Source organism: Vitis riparia, chromosome 17, assembly GCF_004353265.1.
Source record: "Vitis riparia cultivar Riparia Gloire de Montpellier isolate 1030 chromosome 17, EGFV_Vit.rip_1.0, whole genome shotgun sequence".
Classification (NCBI taxonomy): domain Eukaryota; kingdom Viridiplantae; phylum Streptophyta; class Magnoliopsida; order Vitales; family Vitaceae; genus Vitis; species Vitis riparia.
In genome coordinates, this window is record NC_048447.1 from 11,476,317 (window position 1) to 11,495,372 (window position 19,056).

The 19,056-nt window shown below is 33.6% G+C and overlaps 3 protein-coding genes across 3 annotated transcripts; 1 reads left to right on the plus strand and 2 right to left on the minus strand.

Annotated features, from left to right (window-relative positions):
• Window positions 1-208: 208 nt before the first annotated feature.
• LOC117903940 (presenilin-like protein At2g29900) lies at window positions 209-1,732 on the minus strand. Its single transcript, XM_034816451.1, has one exon. The coding sequence runs from the start codon at window positions 1,583-1,585 to the stop codon at window positions 272-274; it is 1,314 nt and encodes a 437-aa protein (XP_034672342.1). The 5' UTR covers window positions 1,586-1,732; the 3' UTR covers window positions 209-271.
• A 3,930-nt stretch (window positions 1,733-5,662) lies between these two features.
• On the plus strand, window positions 5,663-9,781 carry LOC117904946 (glycine-rich RNA-binding protein blt801). Its single transcript, XM_034817776.1, has 5 exons — window positions 5,663-5,742; window positions 7,065-7,209; window positions 7,292-7,360; window positions 7,965-8,071; window positions 8,919-9,781. The coding sequence occupies exons 2-5, from the start codon at window positions 7,074-7,076 to the stop codon at window positions 9,435-9,437; spliced, it is 831 nt and encodes a 276-aa protein (XP_034673667.1). The 5' UTR covers window positions 5,663-5,742; window positions 7,065-7,073; the 3' UTR covers window positions 9,438-9,781.
• Window positions 9,782-10,327: 546 nt separating this feature from the next.
• Window positions 10,328-18,164, minus strand: LOC117905049. The gene is made up of 4 exons (XM_034817922.1): window positions 18,101-18,164; window positions 16,332-17,977; window positions 12,636-13,081; window positions 10,328-11,392 (listed from the first exon to the last, which is right to left on the minus strand). Exons 2-4 carry the CDS (start codon window positions 17,272-17,274, stop codon window positions 10,526-10,528), a joined length of 2,256 nt encoding a protein of 751 aa, XP_034673813.1. The 5' UTR covers window positions 17,275-17,977; window positions 18,101-18,164; the 3' UTR covers window positions 10,328-10,525.
• Window positions 18,165-19,056: the final 892 nt, after the last annotated feature.

A 19,056-nucleotide genomic window follows, 5' to 3' on the forward strand; every position in this document is an offset into this window, starting at 1 on the left:
TGTACATAGGGTGCACCTCCTTTTCTTGATTGACACTTTTTAATATATCTTTTTGTTTGCCTATAAACAAAATACAAATTTTTTTAAAAAAAAAAAATTGTCCTTACCCTTTATTTGTTTGAGGAGTCTCTTACCTAAACAAATTTGATCACAATTCAAATTGATTATAAAACAAGTAAAAATATGAGAACACTTTGTGGAGCCAGTACAATCACAAAGACAAGACATGGATTCCATCAATAGGTAATTCCAATAAAAATAAGTTATAATTCTAGAACATCAAGAGGTTCAAAGAACATTGTACAATAAAAGCTTCAAGCAAGAATCGAGTGAAGAAATAAAACAACACACCTAGCAAAATTGACACTGGAAGAGCTGGCAATGCTTTCTGATAAATTGCCAATAGCATTAACGTAACACCAAGACCAGCTATGATAGCAAGATAACATGCATAAACCGTCATAAAATCATACATTGCTGCCCTGCCAACTAACACACTGTAGAAGATAAAATCCCCTAAGCCCAACTTGATTGCACCAGAAGATCCCAGCCCAATTCCCTCAAATGGCAAATTTTCAGTAGACACAGAATCTTCCTGTCCATCCTCCCCAACATTAATTCGATGATCAATTAATGGCACAACAAGCTCTGAGTTCCCTTCTGAAACCCAACCCTCCTCAGCATTGACCAAACTAGTCTCTTGCTGGCCACTTCCAACAGATAAACATGTCCCAAGAGTCGAATTTGAAGCCACATCAGGATTAACATTTACATCAGAAGTAGCCAAATTATTTGAATTTTCGCTCAAATTTGATTCAACACCCCTCCTTTCTCTCCATGCCCTCCTTTGAGCTACACCACCTCCTGGACATGAATCTTGATAAGTCACTGGTCTGGCCTCATAAACCAAAGCCGGAATGTCTTCATCCCTGGATATTGCAAGCTCAACTAAGAGCCTTAAAGGGCCACCAGGCAACAAAACTGCAGCCAAATCATACAATGCCATGGCCACCAATAGCACCCATGTAGTCCATTCAGGTAGAAGAGTAAACCAATATGCAACCAACATCCCAATCGCCACCAAATACCCTTGAGTTACCAAGATCGCCATCTTTGACATGAACACGGCCAAAACACCCACAACAGTGAAATTGAACAAAACAACAAGAAATGTAATACAGTCAATGGGAAAGCTGAAATCCTGGATCAAGAACAGAGCAATTTCACCACCCATGAAGCCCAAAACAATGAAAGAAGAGAAACCCATATAGTACTTGAGGAACTTAGTGCATCTCAAATAGAAAAGAAGGACCAAAAGGAAGGTCACCACAGTGACAACACCCACAAAAACAAGTGAATTCAAAAGGGCACCTTTGAATTTGTCCCATGTCGAGTCTGAGCTGTCCTCGCTGTATGCTATGGTTGCTATGGTAGAAACTGAAGAAGACGATGAAGAGGTGTCGGAGTTGAGGATGGTTACAAGAAGGACCACCAGGAACATGCAGATTGAGACTGGAGATATGATTCTGATGATTTCTTCGCCAAGAGATTCAATAATGCTTCTGGGTCTTCGGTTTTGGGCCATTGGGGTTCCAATTTTAGGATCAATTTTGATTCTTGATGGCGTTTCGATTGATGGGTCCTTGAGATTTGTTTGGGGTTTGAAGGGTAGACACAAAATTTGCAGCTTTCCAGTTTCCTCTTGACCTTTGGGTAGACGGGTAAGGGTCTGTTTGGCCCATCTTCTACCATGGATGATAAAATTTTCCAAAAATCTTAGAAAAATTAATTGTATTATGTAGGTAATGCCAGACCATGATATTCAAAATTTCAAGTGGACTTTTGGGTGAAATATAATATAAAATATTTCTTATATGATTTAACAATTTAATCTCTTATTCTAAACTCACATTAAGTTCGGTTCTTTTTTTATGGTCATTGAAACTGTTAATTCTTTGGTGGTTCTATGATAATTTTGTATATAATAATTTAATATTTGAAATTTATTTATTTAATAAAAAATATTATATTATCATTGATAAAAATTAAAACGACTTATTCATTTGGTTTTCTATGATCATTTAAACCATTTGTATAATAAATTTATCCCGATAACTTTACGGATTAGATTTCTAGAATATCAATAATTTAATATTTTAAAATAATTCTATCTTTTAAATAATAAATATGTTATGTAAAAGTTAAAAACTGCATGTGTTTTTGTTTTTTTTTTTTTATAGTTATTTAGACTTTTAGCTTTCTTTTATCACTTTTTAAAATAATTTTTTAAAATTAAAATTTACAAACTTTATAGGTCATTAGTAAAATAGAAAATTAATAATTTAATATTTTAATTTTAATTTTAATTTTAATTTTTAATAATTAGTAATAATTTATATTATGTCTCTTTATATTAGTGTCATTCCCAATTTTATGGTTTTTTAATGTAAATTTTATATGAAAAAATAAATCAATATAGGTGGAACGTGGCAAGAGATAATGATTAATAATTATAAAGATTTGATTTTATTATCTTAAATGTATGCATTATTTTTTTATTATATTTAATAATATATTTAAATTAAAATTGAGTTTTTTTTCTCTATATTCATTATAAATAGTAGTTCGATTATAAATTATTTTCTTTAAATAATTAAAATAATATATATCCTATTGTATTAATAGATAGTATATAATAATAATATAAAATTATTTAAATTATTTTTTTAATTAAATTAATGGGTGTTTGGTAAACCAATTTAATAACTTAATTTAAATCATGTAAATTAAGTATATTTGGTAACATAACTTAATAATACAACTTAAAGTAAAAAATAACTTCAAATAATAATAAAAAAAGAAGTTCTTTTGAAGTCCATATTTTTATTTTATTTTTGGGCTTGTTACTTTACCCCCTAACCTATAGCATTTTTTTGCACATTACCCATTCGAGTTCAAAATTGCATAATGTATTCTCCATCCTTTATAATTGCATGCAATGTATACTTTTTAACTCACGTCGGCACGATCGAGGACAAAAATGTCAATTTCTTTGTAAACCTCCAACCTCAAGCTCTTCTAATCAACCATTACTCCCCAAATTGTAGCTCACCTCCTCTTGTTCTTCCTTTCCCTTTGAAGCCGTAGAATCCCAATCCTACAAAGCTACAGCTAAAACCCCATATAATTTTTTTTCTTCTTGGTTGTTCCTCTATGCTCAAGATATAGTTTCCCAAAATTTATACCAAAATTTTCCGCAAATTCCCTTAAACATCAAATTGCAATCCTAACCCAAAAACAAAAAAATAACATAAAAACCCTAACCTTCCTCTATTTGGTTGAGTTTTATGTTCCCCAAAATTTTCCCAAATTTTCTAAAAATCAAAACAAAATCCTAACCCTACCCGTCTTTCTCTACATGTTTCTACCCATTAAAGAAACTGCAATAGAAAGAAATATTGTTAAATTCATGTCTTCTATTTAATGTCAGTTTTTCATTGTCTTCCTTTAGATTCTAGGGTTTCGGCTTTGAAATCCAACACCAACAACAAGGAGGAACAGTCGAGGAGAAGATGGTCGGAATTTCAGGTTTTAATATAACAATGACCCTTTTGCACTCACTTTAAAAGAATTATACTTTTGCATACATGTCCAAAAAATTAGCACCGTCAATCAAAAAATATACATTGTGTACGATTATAAATGATAGAGGGTACATTGCTCAATTTTGAATTCGATGGGGCAATGTGTAAAACACACTATAGGTTAAGAGGGTAAAATGTAATAAACCCTTTATCTTTTTACCTTCATTTACCTTAATTACCCTCACAATCTCCTTCGCTACTCCACGATCTTCATTGTTACTAAACTTTATTTACCTTAATTATAATTTATAAGGATAAATATATAAATTTGATGATTTAGAATAATTTTTAAGTTAATTTTATCAAACAACCTTAATATTTAAAGTAAAAATTAAGTAATAAGTTTTAAGTCAACAACTTAAATAACTTAAATCATTAAGTAATAAGTATTAAGTTTTACTAAATACCCCCTTAGTTTTATCCTTATTGTAGTTAATAATTTACTCATGTTTGAAAATTATTAATTTTTAATAAATGGTAATGATTTGGATATATTTTATAATTAACTTGATTTTCATCATTATCATATATAACTTGGTGTCATATCAATAACTTAATATTTAAAAATCAATTTTAATAAGCGGTAATAATTTCTATAAAATTTCCTTCTAAACTTTATGATCTTTTTTCCCAAGATAGTTCAAATTAAACTTCAAAGTTTTCTCATAAATATTTTTGCTTTTTATTTTATTGGATGAAATAATTTAAATTAAATTAAAAATTATTCTTAAAATTTTTTTATAGGTTCGCAATAAATTATCTCTTTTAAATAAAATAATACATAAAATGATATAAATGACTTTTATTACAATCATATTTCCAACTTCTTCTCTTTCTAAGTAAATATTAAATATATATATATATATATATATATATATATATATATATATATATATATTTCACGAGTAAAATAATTAAATAAAAATAAGATAATTATTGAAAAATATTTTAAAATAAATTTAATTTAATTTTATAATTCAAATTTATTTATTTATAAAATAATGTGAATCATAAACCAATACAATATTGATTTTATTACTTCAAATGCACAAAACTTTGTGAATTGTTTTTTACCATATTCAATAAGATGTATTAAATTAAATTTGAGAATTTTCTATATAGAAAGACAAAACAATCACACATATGGAGGTTTTAAGGTGATTCAACCAACCATACCTGCGGCTATGGATAAGAGAAAATCATTCTACTATATAATAAAAAATATTACAGATGATGTAACCGGATACAACTATTGGGTTTCCGAAAGATCCCATGTATCTCTACTCCTTGTAATCATACCCTATCACAAGTCATTGTACTCCATCGGGTATCTCTTGTTCTTCTTTACATTTCTATCCATATCGTATAGTTTTTTATAAGTTCATCTTTATCTCATACTTTTTCCTATATTTTAGTCTAAAAAATATTTATTTTTTTCATAAAAATACCCTTTATATTTTCTTTGTAAAAACGATATTTTTTTCCAAAACTTATATGAAAATAATACAAATACTAAAGGAGGTTTATATTAAATATAGATTATTTTTCGAATTCAAATACGAGGAGGTTAGTTTTATAAATGTGAGATTATTTTTTTTCATTTAATCAAATAATTTTTTATTCTATTATTATACAAACTCTTTTTTAAATATTAAGTTTTTAAAAATTTGTAACATTGTTTTGCCAATATTTTTTGGAAACAATTTTTAAAAATAAAGTGAAGTAGAGAATAATTTTTAGAGAATAAATAAGAGTTGTTTTCATCGAATTTTAAAAATAAAAAGAAAATATAGATGAAAAAAAATAGTTTTTAAAAACAAAATTTTAAAAAACATGCTGATTAAACTCTTTTAAAGGAAAACATACATAAATAAATAAATAAATAACACAATTGGAAAGGGCGGTAATGTCATTTGACATTTATCATCACCCAGGGCGTATACCGCATTAGCAAATATCTCGCATCGGACGGTTGTCACTCCTCGAAACAAATCCAGCGGTGGATATTAATTTCCAGACCACTTTATATTTCTCCCCAGTTCCTTTATAAAACCCTCTGTGATCAAAACCTTTTAGGGTTTAAGAAAGAGAAGCAAAGGTACGGTCCAAACCCTAATCAGTAGATTTCATTGCCGATCTTGGTTCTATTTCTTGTTTGTCTGTTTGGTTCTCGGTAAAATTTTTTGGAAGGCAATGAGACCCCGGAATCCAGTGACTGATCGTTGTTGAAGACTTTTACTTTGCCGTTTTTATGAATTCTTGATTTTCCCCCATCTTATTTGTTGTGTTTTCTCGACATCTCGAGGGTGTGTTGTTGTTTCTGTTTTTTTATTGTGTTTTTTACGTTTAATATGCTTTTCTAGGGTTTGACTTGTTTAGGGTTTGATCGCTCATCGAAATGTTATAGATTAGTGATTCTCTCTTCTCTTTTGCATCAATCCGCGTGTGTTGTTTGCGCGTTGTTTGTGTTTGAAGCTCGAGTGTGGTCCTGTTGTGGTTTTCGTTATTGTTCATTTTTCTACTGTTTGGCTGGTTGCTGCTAGAGCGGAACTGTGGAAGGAGGAGGAAAAGAAGTCACTATATTCCAGTTGTTGTTGTCATTGTATTAAGAAACGGAAAAAAGCTCAAGTTTATAGTAAAATGCTAAGAAAAATCCGAAAATAATTTTATGGATGGTTTTAGTATGGAAAATATGAAAAATAAAATAAAATATAATTAAAATAATTCAGAAACTTATACATTTCAAATTATTAAAATTATTTAATTTTTATATATAAAACGAGGGGAATGAGTTTGAAGTAGCTTAGAAAATAATTTACTGATTTTAAATTTATTTTTATTTTCTTTCACTTTTTCTTTCCTTCTACCTTTTCTCTCTATTTTCTACCCCTCTCATATTCCCGGAACCAAACATAGCCTATGTGAATGGATTTTATTGTTTTTCCGGGTCTACTTTAAGAATCTCTTCTCCCAAATGGCCAAATGCAATGCTAATGATATTGCATATCAACCTGCTAATCTTCATGAAGGACAAGCACTTTGAATCATTTTCTTTTCCTTTAAATGCTTATTCTTATTATTATTTCATAGCTAGGTCTTTTCTCTTCCCTTTGCCCAATATCTTTAATAAGGAAAGTGGATTTGAGCTTTCCTATTCAGTTGAAAATAATTGTGTTCTTTGCCTAGTTTCTTGGGTGATCTGTTTGTATATTTTGTGTGTACTGTTTTCGTTGCTTCTAGGTGCTTCTAATACATGCTCTTATTTACCTATAAAAAAAATAGTTGAAAATAATTGTGTTAAATGGAGACTTTCTTCTTTGATATGTGAAGTATAATTGAGATATGCATGTATGACTTGCACTTCACTGTATGCATTTAAGATTAATATGGCTACCTGATTTGTTTTCTTACTTTGATTAGGTTTCAAAGATGGCTTTCTTTGGTAAAGTTGGGAACATACTTCGACAGACTGTAAGCAAGCAGGTCAACTCTCAGTTTTCTGTTTCCAACCCATCCATCTACCAAGCAATAAGATGCATGTCATCCTCGAAACTCTTCATTGGAGGTGCATTCATTTTCGCTCTGCATACTAGTTCTTACCCATTTTCATGGCATTGTGTTACACTCCCTTAATTTTGGTGCTGTAGGTCTCTCATATAGCACAGATGACACGAGTTTAAGAGAAGCTTTCTATAAGTATGGGGAAGTCATTGAAGGTATCTGTACTGAATCCATCTGACATTTATTAGGTTTCAGACAATTAAGCCAACATGTTCTGTTTGCTGGTTTTTCTGTGAATGGTTTTCGAAAGTATTGATGTTTGAGCTTTATTTTCATTGTATCGTTTTAAAGCACCCCCCCCCCCCCCCCCCCCCCACACCCACCCAAATAAATAAACTTCTCAAGTTAGCAATTTTGAAAAGAAAGGGAATTTGGAATAGAAGGTTTCAAAGAGATGGCGATATGTTTTGGGTGACTCATTCTCTGCATTCATGTCCATTGTCTGTTCATCTCTTTAATTTTTTTCTTCTTTTGTGGTAATAATATTTGAATGGGTATTCCATGGGCTCAGTCTCTCTCTCTGTTGAGCATGGTCACAATTCTTTTAGCAATGGCATTTTCTAGTATGACTGAAAAACATTCCAAATTCCAACTCCATATGCCAGAATCTTAAGAATAAAAAAAAAGGATTATATGTTTCTTTATTGGAGGGAGCTTTTGTGGGTGAGAGCTTTTTGAGGCAAGTTTTGGATGGATAATTAGTCTATCAGGTTAATTAGTAATGAGAAATTAATGCTCACAACCTGAAATATCTTGCAGCAAGAGTCATTGTGGATCGTGAGACTGGTAGATCCAGAGGATTTGGATTTGTTACTTTCACTTCTAGTGAGGAGGCCTCCAGTGCCATCCAGGCCTTGGATGGACAGGTATTTTTAATCTGTTAACTGATTTTTTTGTTCATCTATGGTTTGCTTGTGTAAGGATTGCCTAAGGTGATGACCATGAAATGAAGGATGATTTTTCAAAATCATTGCTAGAATACTTCATAACATATAAACATTTTACTATATAAATGGTTTTTTACGATGATTAATAAAATTTGGAATTGTATTGATTATTCAAATGCATCCAATGCTACACAGAGGAATTGGATTTTTTCTTCATTTATGGTTTGCTGATGATAATTGAAGTGAATGATAGTTTTGAAGATTATTGTTGTAATATGTAATTGCTTGTAAGCATTTTAATGTATAAATGTTTCTTACAATAATGTATAAAATATATCAACTTTTATTGATTATGCAAATTTATCAACCAGAAATCTTGTGCAAATTCCATGTCTTTGAAGTACAACTTTCATATAAGGGAAAATGTAAATGTGTGAAATTTGACTATGAATTTAATCTCTTTGAGACTGGTCTGATTTTACTTATCAGCAACGTTGGAGGTGAAAAAAGAGGTGAAACTTCAAACTGCCACTTAAATCTCCTGCGGTTGACAAAAACTCATCAAAATGGTTAATGCCTCCATTTATATTTCTCCTTCTCGACTCAAATATCTGCTGATGCCAGAGATTCTAGAGCCTGCTTTGGCTTAGAAATTAATCTTACAATTGCCATTGAATAGAGAAATGGGGATGGCTTATCACAGAATATATCCTATTTGAGATCATGAAAAGCTTATTTGGTCCTCACTAAATTGGTTTACCCTCTAAGGATTTGGTAGTTAAAGGAACCTCAGTTGATATTATATTATATTTTATTTTTCTTCCAGGATCTTCATGGCCGGAGGGTGAGAGTGAACTATGCAACGGATAGAGCACGTTCTGGTGGCTTTGGAGGTGGTGGTGGTTATGGAGGTGGCGGTGGTGGCTATGGAGGGGGTGGTTATGGAGGTGGCGGCTATGGTGGAAGTGGCGGCTATGGAGGTGGTGGCTATGGTGGTGGTAGTGGTGGATATGGTGGTGGTGGTGATAGCTATGGGAGTGGAGGTGGAAACTATGGCAGTGGTGGTGGTGGTTATGGTGGGAGTAGCGGCGGCGGTGGCGGGAATTTCAGTGTTGCTGGTGGTAGTGACAATTATGTTGGTGGTGCTGCTGGAAGCAGTAGCGGCTTTCCTAGTGGTGGTGGCAGCAGCAGCTTTCCTAGTGGTGGGGCTGATCAGTTGGGTACCAATGAGAGCAGCAGCATGGGTGATGGTGCTGGGGAGTTTTCTCCAGATGAACCCGCCACAGAAGGAAATTACAGGGATGACGATGATGAACCTGATGACTATGCCAACAGAAGGGCTTGAAAAGTTAGGATGAAGAATCATCTCCTAGACGTGGGAATGAAAGCACATGACTTTTGCTTCTTATCCAGATTCAAGATAGACTGCCTTTTTCAGTTAACCTTTACCCCCAATCCCCCCATTCTCCTGCTCTCTTTGATTTATTTAGTGCTGGATTTGGCTTTGAGAACTCGAGAACTTAAATGAACTATTTATTTAGAAACATAAAAGAGTTGTAAACAGACTAGTTCTGCCCCATCTCTTCTTGCATGCAAGTTCTGTTTTTGTTGCTGTACACATTGGAAATTATTTTCCATGGTATGCCTTTTTGTTGAAAGCACAGGTATTCAATTTTGATAATTTACTCACTCTTCCGGGAAAAGAGCAGCCCCACAAAGGCTACTACACACTGGTGTTTGCCATTTGCAATGGATCTGCTATTATGTCTTTTTTCATGTGGCTTCACTCTTCTCTCAAGTTGTTGGTTCTTTAGTTTTTAGAGTTTTTGCCCAATTGTTTCTATTTTATCTGACTTCACTAAAAAAAAAGGAAAGAAAGAAAGAACGAGGAAAAAGTGCCGATCATCATGCCAGTCGGTCGTTCAGATTTAAAGACTTGTTTCCTAAACATTTCTAGCTGTTGCAGTTTTCCTTCGTGCTAAACAACTGTGCAGGGGCCTTTGAACATATATTTTTTCGCTTTGGTTTAATTGATCTTGCAAGAGTGCATGCTTTGGTGAACCTAAAAACGGTGGCTGGAATTTTCTTAATTCTTTCTTGGTGTAATATTTTACAAAGAATGATAAAACTTCAATTTTAAAAATTTTGATAATAATTTTTAAAGATATAAAGTAAACCTATAAATTTTATTTTGCCTTTTATTTTAAAAATAAAAAACAGAACAGGCACTTGTCATACTCTGTAAGTCAACAACTTTACTCTATAGCCTCAAATGTTTACAGTCGGGTTGATTTGGGATGTATTAGAAAATGTTCAAGTAGATTTGAGGTGGCGCAAGTACTTGATGGGAAAAAAGAAATGGCGGATTATGAAGAAAAGTAATTCCTTTCTTTACGCTCGTTTTCTGCAAAATTTTCTTCAATACCAATTCAATCAGTGTTCATTTTCATCCACTGAAAACAATGCCCTTTGGACGTTCAAAACTATGGGAGAACCTTGCCGGTTTTTCTCCACTATCTGCTGTATCAGTAGTTTCATCTCATCATCAGCTTCGTCATTATTTTCATCTCCACTCAGTTCCCTGTCCATCAACATGTGCTCCTCCAATGTTCTCACCTCCTGGGGTATAAATGTTCTCCTTTGTCTCTCCTTATTGATTGTAGGGCGGTATCCCATGGAATCTCCCACCCTCCCATTCTGGCCCCATTCTGCAATTCCATCAACTTGATGTGAGCTCTCTTGATCCTCTTCCTCAGACTGGTTTACCTTCAGGAGATCTTCATGATCCCATAACACACTTCCATCAAATTGATGTAAGCCATCTTGATGGTTATTTCTATAAGCCTTAGATGGAAAATCCTCTGATTCTGACTGGGTTTCCTTCATGAAGTCCTCAACCTCATTATAGGCATCTTCTGGCAAATTTACAACTGATAGCTGGGCTATAGGGTTGCTCTCTTCTACAGGGAGTGCAATTGGAGTTCGTTGGGTAGAGGACCCAAGTATGCTGTCTGCGAACTCCTCGTAACAAGTCAAGCACTCTGACTCCATGAATTGCAATTTCCTATTGCTATTTTGAAGTTCTGTCTCAAGTTCTTTGACTCTTTGCTCTAGTCTTGATTGAATGACTTCATGTAAACGCAAGCTCAACTCACGCGGTGAGACTGCATAGTTTGCTGAGTGAGTTGTGGATGTGCTGCTCACATCCTGGTACGAATCATCTTGGCCACCAGTTTGCCTGCCAACCATCTCAACTTTTAGCTCGCCCTGAGCAACATCTGCTACAATGTCTGGATCAAGCTGCACAGATTTCAAGATTGATTGAAACTGGTGAACAGATTGTTTCAAAGAGATCATCCACAGACACTTGCAAATTCAAGTTATAATGGCCTCAAAAGTTGGTGATTATATAGCATATCTTGCCAATTCTACTAGCTTGGTTACTAGAACCACAAGGACTAAATCTTTGGACTAATTTATCACTGAAAAACCAGGCAATTCAGCAGTCTTTTATCATGTCTGACTGAAATTTGATTTACAAACACAACAACAGATAAACAGTTAATGGGATAGTTGCTAATAAGATCTCAGATGATTAGCATTAGTTCATGGGAAGCAGCATTTCCTTGTAGATGGAGGAATATCAATGGTTTCAGATTCTAGGGTTCTTATTAGCGATGAGGTTTCTGGGGGTTTTTTTTTTTTAAAAAAAAGTTTGGTGTAATTAAATTTAACAATAGGAATTTAGGGGCTTAAGCATCATGGGGGTTTATTGCCCAAAGCCAAAAGAAAACACAGCTTTCCAAAGAGCTTGTAGGGATTTAGAGAGAGAAATACTCAATGCTTTCTTCTGAGTATTATCTAGGAATGATTTTAGGGAAAAAAAAATTTGCTTAACTATTGAATTGCGTGGGACAAAAACCTTAACTTATGAGATAAACTTTGAACTAGATAGTTAGATGGAACCAAGCTATGGTTGGTGCAGATCATCATTGCAAACTTAGATAAATTTTCCTTCGTGGGGTGAATTTTTATTTTCTTAGAATTTCTTTTGTATAGAGATTCTTGTAATGGAACTTCTTCTCAAGTTCTTTGTAGGAATGTAACTCCTTCTCCAGTGACAACTACGCCAACTTTCTTACATTTGAAATATCCTAAATAATGAATTACAGAACTGTAGTTCCCAAAAATATTTATATCCTAAATCTCTGTTTTGGATTATAAAAAATAGAACAAAATAAAATAGTAAGTACTAAAACAAAGGGTTTTGACAGACAGTCACCTGTATCTTGGAATTAAAGAAGAATTTTAATTTACAAGAACGGAAAGGATAATTCTTAAGTTTTGTAAGTAGAAATGATAGTATTTGCTTTCTTGATCAAATAAACCCTCTTAGAACTCTGATTTTGAAATAAAAACAATGTAACAAAACTGAAAAGCGATCCAACATCAATTTAATTCATGGATTTTTGGGTAAACCCATGGAAGTGACTAGATAATCAAGTTGCATCAATAGAAATATTAAGTTAGAGGATATGCTTACCTCGACAAGATTGGATAATTTTCTCTCCAAACAAGATGAATTCATGCTTAGTTCCAACCGTTCAAGCTCAGCTTCAAGCTCTGCCTCAATTTTACTCATTAATTCTGAATTTTCCTCTGCCTTCTGATCACACGGTTCAGAGGAAAACCTATTGGATGGCCCATTGTGACATGCATGCTCATGTGCATCCTGTGACTCATAATCCTCATTAGCCTCACTACCAAATGCATGATCATGGGTATATTGTGATTCGTAATCCTCATTAGCTAGCTCCTTCACGGTTAATGAATCCTTCATCTCAAGTTCCTCCTGTAGATCCTGAACCAAGTTCTCAGTCCGCTGCAACAATTCTTTCATTTCATCTACTTCCCTTTTATTTGAAATTTGAGAAAATATCATGCCAATCGAAATCCCAAGACAGAAAAGAACCATTCCATCAGGTGATCCTGGAAAACCATTCATGCAATATATGAGTTCAGTTTTATCACAAGATCTCCAAGTATGATGACTAAAAACCTATTTCAGAGCCTGTACCTTCTACATTTGCAAATCAAGAAGGTACAACTTCAATTTATCACATGATAAACTTTTGCTTATAAAGAAATAACATGGTGTTTGCAATTCAGAGTGATTTGTGGCAATAAGGGACCTGATCTGAGGCATATCGTCTTACACTAAAAGGTTTGGCAAGCAAAGGTAAACAAGGTGTGGCACACTTGGTGCCTTACATGCAAAGGATTATCTAGATGATAGGCCTCCCATTCATGGTGTCTTACCCTATCACAAGTGCCTTAGGCTTAGGGTATCCAAAAGACCTTTCAATGACACAATCCTCCAGGCTAAGAGCTATACCATGTCAACAAAACACCAGCTTTACTGACTGTGTTTAGGGACTCATCTGCAAGGCCATAGAAAACCATCGTCATTAGACATCTAAGGCATTGGATGCACATCTTGATGTCCGGATCCAAAATGCATGCTGTCAAGGTTTAACTATACTGATGGCGTCATGTCTAGTATGCCTCTTAAACTTGCAAGGTTATTATTTAAGCAGTGCTTTAAAAGGCTATGAAGGCTTACCTCAGGGCGAGGCTATGCAAATTAACCTTGAGGCCATGGCCTCAATAGAGAGTAATTAAAGCTTAAGCTTCACCTGATTGAGGCTTATAACCTTGAGGTTATAGCCTCAAATATTCAAAGGTTTTAATGGGTTTAGGGCATTTATAGGCTTTTTGTATAGATTTGTTAAGAGGTTTAGACCACAATATTTATGGTTGTAATGACTTGTGCTTTTATAGGGTTTTGGTATAGATTAATAAGTTTTATCTTGCATCCAAGATTAAGGGTTAAACCTTTTAAAAAACTAAGGGCTTAGCTAACTATCAATTAACCCTTAAATGGGAATGAAAGGAAGAGATGGGGAAAAAGAAATAAAAGAACTGTTGGTCATTGTAGTGACTGAGGTTATATATAATCATTATCTTATTATTGATGGATAAAGGAAAAAAAGTCACTGTAATTAATGAATAAAGAAGAAACCTATCAAAAAAAAAAAAAAAAAAAGGATAACAAAGAAAAATGGGTTGACATTAACATCGATGGAGAGGATAATAGAGCAATTAGATATAATTATGATTCATTAGAGGATCCTACTAGTGATAGTGATGGTAGTTTTGAAGATTATTTGATAAATACATGAGAGAGTTGGATTTTAGAAGAGACAAGAAAACAAAAAAATACTAAATTAGAAGCTATTGAAAATGGCACACAATTAATTTGATTACTATACATTGTATGGTTTTCTCATTATTTGATTTTTCATATGATTTTATTAGTGTTTTTCTGATTTTCATGATTATTATTATTAAAACAACTCTAGACCACCTATAGCCTTTTAAAACATTGTATTTAAATACTTATATGTGGTTAAAAGGCTTGACATGTAAGAGAACAAGCCATCTCTAGGCCCTTACCCATGACCACCTATAGCCTTTTAAAACATTGTATTTAAATACTTATATGTGGTTAAAAGGCTTGACATGTAAGAGAACAAGCCATCTCTAGGCCCTTACCCATGCTTTTGGGCATCCTAACAGTTAATACTTGATTCACGACAAAGTCCAAGGGTCCTAAAGTGCTCTAACCCAATGCCAACATTCTCAGTCATGATGTTGCAACCCTGACACCTTAACTAGCAATAACATGAGTCAAGGGCTTGGCAAAATATAATATAAAAAAAATATTCTGTTTTCTTCTTCATTGCTCCCACAACCATAGAAAGTTTGTCAAGTAAAAGATGTGGGGAAATGGAAACAAATGAAAGTGGTGAAACTACTTGCTAATTGAATCATTAGGAAGTTCTGAATTATTAGTAAAGAATGATAGAATACATTTCTTTTTATGAGTGCTTTAGTTAGGTTGGCAATTCTGGGTCAAAAGCTCCTAAGTGCACTCCTAACTGGGGTCTTCCAAATTGTCCTTGGACTACTTGCCTAATGAAGAACTTCAAGATGTTGAAAGTGCTTAGAGGCTAAGGTATGTGACTGAGGTTGTAGATGGATGAAATGGAATCAACCAGGTTTTTGAAATGAATGAAAATCTTTTAAAGAAGCTTTGGGAGTTTTAGGCAACAATTTTTTTTGGTTAAGTATTTTTGTTCCCTATTTCAAGATCGATCCACATTTATGTAAGATCGATCCATCTACTATTGGATCTTTTTTGGGCCATTAGACCAAGGGTTCTCTTTCATATTTAACCAAAAAGTTTCTATTTTAGGGCTAGTAACACCAACAGTTGTTTTCCCACTCCCTTTGAGCTTTCTCACTTCAATCCAAATTAGGAGTGTTTGGTTCCTGAGAAAATCCTCCTCACCTTGATTTTCAATCGTTTTTTAATTAGATTTTCTGAAAAATGGGCTGATTCATTTCTTCCATTCATCTCGTGTTCTTGCTGATTTGGGTTTGAGTGAAAACTCATTTTCTTCTTATGCAAATTCAAGAAGAGGCTGAGATCATGCTTAGTGTTGACTCCAAGTGTGCTCCGAAAGAAAAAATGTGTGAAGTTGAAGTTGGAAGGTGCTAGTCAAGTAGTTTGGGAAGGATAAGTACACTTAAGTTGGGTAAAACCTTGTACTCAGTTGGTTTTTCTTCGTAGTAGATGCTCATAATAGCTTGTAGGCTTGTAGTTTTTTTATCTCTTTGGAGATTTTCCATGTCAAATCTTGGTGTCATTGTCTTATTCTCTCTATCTCTTCATTAGTTAATTTTCTTTGTGTTTATCTTGATTAAGAAAATTACATTGTTTTAATGAGTAGATTAGCAGAGAATCTGAACTAAAATTTGATTATGTGATCCTTGAAATAGCATAATAATTTTTAGCTTAATTTTTGTTTGAAATAAAGGGTATTTGGATTTGTGTTTAAAGCAGTTACAAGTTGATGAAAATTCTGATTGGGGAGTGTTGTTACACTTGCATGTAAATTGCATTGATATACTTGTTGGGAGAGTGTTGTTGCATTTCTTGCACGTGTTTTGGTTTTTTTGTTGAAAAGAATTGAAAGAGAAAATTTAAATAGTGAAAAATACTAAGAAGGGAGAATCATCCTCTTAGGTGTAATCCATAGTTGAGATTCATCCATAATTTCTTTTTCATAAAAATAAAATTATGCATAGATGGAGAAGAAAATAAGAATAGTACCTCCTTGTGAATGGAAATGTTTTCTGTTGACCATTTTACTGGAACTGCCAAATCTTTGCCTCTGCCCCCTTCCTGTCTTAAGTTTCATTTTCCTTGGCTGCTCCATAGACCTTAACTTTGGTAGTGAAGGAACACCAATGGCAGTCTCCTTACCTTCTAAATAGGCCTCCTTGTGTAGATTGTCATCCCCAGTTCCAATCCACATGCTGGGAGAATCACCACTTGCCTTGTTTATAATTCTGCTTCCGTCGGATGTAAATAATGGCCTCACAGTTGGTGCGGGTGGTGATTGCAAGGAACTAAGCACATATTCTTCCATTTCAGCATGCTCATTATATAACTGAGCCATAAGGCAACTTTCCAGAGAACTTATAGGCCTAGCAAAACGTGCATGCAACCGCTTAGTTCTAAGAGCTCTTCCTTTCCTCAATAAACCAAGAAAAGGACCCACATTCACAGTTGAAGGTTCATGTACAAAATCACCAGAACTATCAATATCACCAGTCATCCTAATTCCATCCTCATTCTCTTGAAGGTTGTCATTTCTCGAAAATCCATTAGCCAAACTTGAAATAAAAAGTACATTGCAATCCTTGTGATTCCCCAAACTTACAAGGTTTTCACCATCAGCCCCACTAGCAGAGGCCACTCCTGCTGCTGGAGTACCATCTAACTGGGTCATTTCTGAAACTTCCCCTTTGGAGATATTTTCTTTTTCTATAGAAATGTCTTCATCTAGTTTTTTTCTCCAAGCCAAACTGCGCAAGGGACAGCTCTTCTTGTCAGGAAGGCACCACGTGGATGGTGGATTGGGTTTCTCAAAATCAGAAGTCCCACAAAATGACTCTGAAGAATTTTCCCTGTGCCTTAAAAATTTTTGCCACTGCTTAGATAAATATACTGCAGAGGCAGCTGCTACAACAATCCATATATCCATTTTCATGCTCCCCACTACAAGAAAAACAGCATCCAAATCCCAAAACTAAAAGTTTCCCTTTTGTTTCATTTCCCACCACCGAAGTATCCAAAATGATAATTTTCATTAACTTGAAAACAAAAACAATGCTTGAATCCAAGAACTGAAAACCCACTAAGACTCGAGGAATCCGAAAATGAGAAATAATGTCCAAACCTGATAACCAAAGCCTCACCAATTCTCTAAGCAACAGCCAATTTCAGGAAAATGGAAAACCCTCAGACTCAGAAAAAACAATGAACCAACACCACTCGGATAGAGCAACAAATAAAAATCTAAAAGAATCCAACACTAGAACCATCAATTGACAGAAACTTAAGGATCAATTCTCCCAAACAGAGACCTTCCTTAATCTGTAAACTTCAACAAGCGAACTCAATACCAGAAGCAGCGACATTTTTACACATACATTTGCGAACAGACGTCAGAAATCTGAACGGCATCCCATTGCGAGCCGCGTCAGTATTCAAAAACCCACCAACGTAAAGAACCCATTTCACTAAAAACTCTGTCGTACATGAACCAGCAACTCCATTAGCGAACGGATCAATCTCTGCTTGCAGAACCCATAAACGAGAACTACCCTTTTCACCCAAAACTCCCTCGTATGAGAACCACTAGCCCCATTCGTGGACCGCGCACGAAAAATCAAGCCCTACCCAAGCAACCACTGCACTACAAAACCCATGAATGAGAAAAGCCCCGTTTCACCAAGACTCACCACCGTAGTCCCGGTTGAAGAACAAAAAGGAGGAGAAAAAAAAATTATTTTTTTTCAGGATCAATGAAGTACCTCTTGGAGAAATTTTCCCAAAAGATGTCGCAGAGCTGGTTGGGACCCTTGTAAGAACCACACCCATTTGCTCTGTTTTTAATAGACAAATATCGTACAACTCGAACGAGGCGGCTCTCACAAAAGAAGAAATAAACTAAATTCATTAAATAATCCATTTTTAGAATTATATATATATATATATATATATACACGTATTTATTTATTTATTCTTATTTATTTTTAATCAAATTTTTGAATAAAAAATAAATAAAACCAATATAATTGATTTTATATGTAATAAAAACCGAACTAATTAGATTTGAAAGTAAAAAATCGAACTAAACCAAACTTTTTGATATTGATTAGATGTGATCGGTTTCCACTTAACTTAAGAACATTTTTATAGTGTTAAGCATATAGGTTTTTGTTTGTTTTAAACTCAAATCTCATTGATTTGAGTTTATATTAGGCCTTAAGTCTAACCCGTTTTTAAAATTAATTGAAACCAATTTTAATTTAATATTAAAAATATATTAAATATATTTAAAATTAATTTGACCAAAATATAAAAACAATAAATTACTTTAATAAAATTTAATATAAATTCTTTTTTTTATCAAATATCAAATAATTATACATAAGTTTTAGAATATCTGATTGATTTAATTTTTATCTATTAAGAGACAAGAAAATCGACCTTTTTATTTTTTAAAATGGAACCAATATAATCGGTTTTAGTTACCGCCATATAGGCCCACAGATAAAATGAGTGGAAAAAATATAAGTAATTTATTTTCTTTAAAATGTTTTAAACCTCTTTTAACAAAATGAGTTGTGATATTAATTGCTGAACAATTTTCTTTTGGGCGGTGAGAGGTGGAAAAATTGTGTGATTTAAGTATAAAACATTTTTTAGAATATAATGTTATTGAGAAGGAAAAATTCAAATAAGTACACAAAAATTTAGTTTTTAA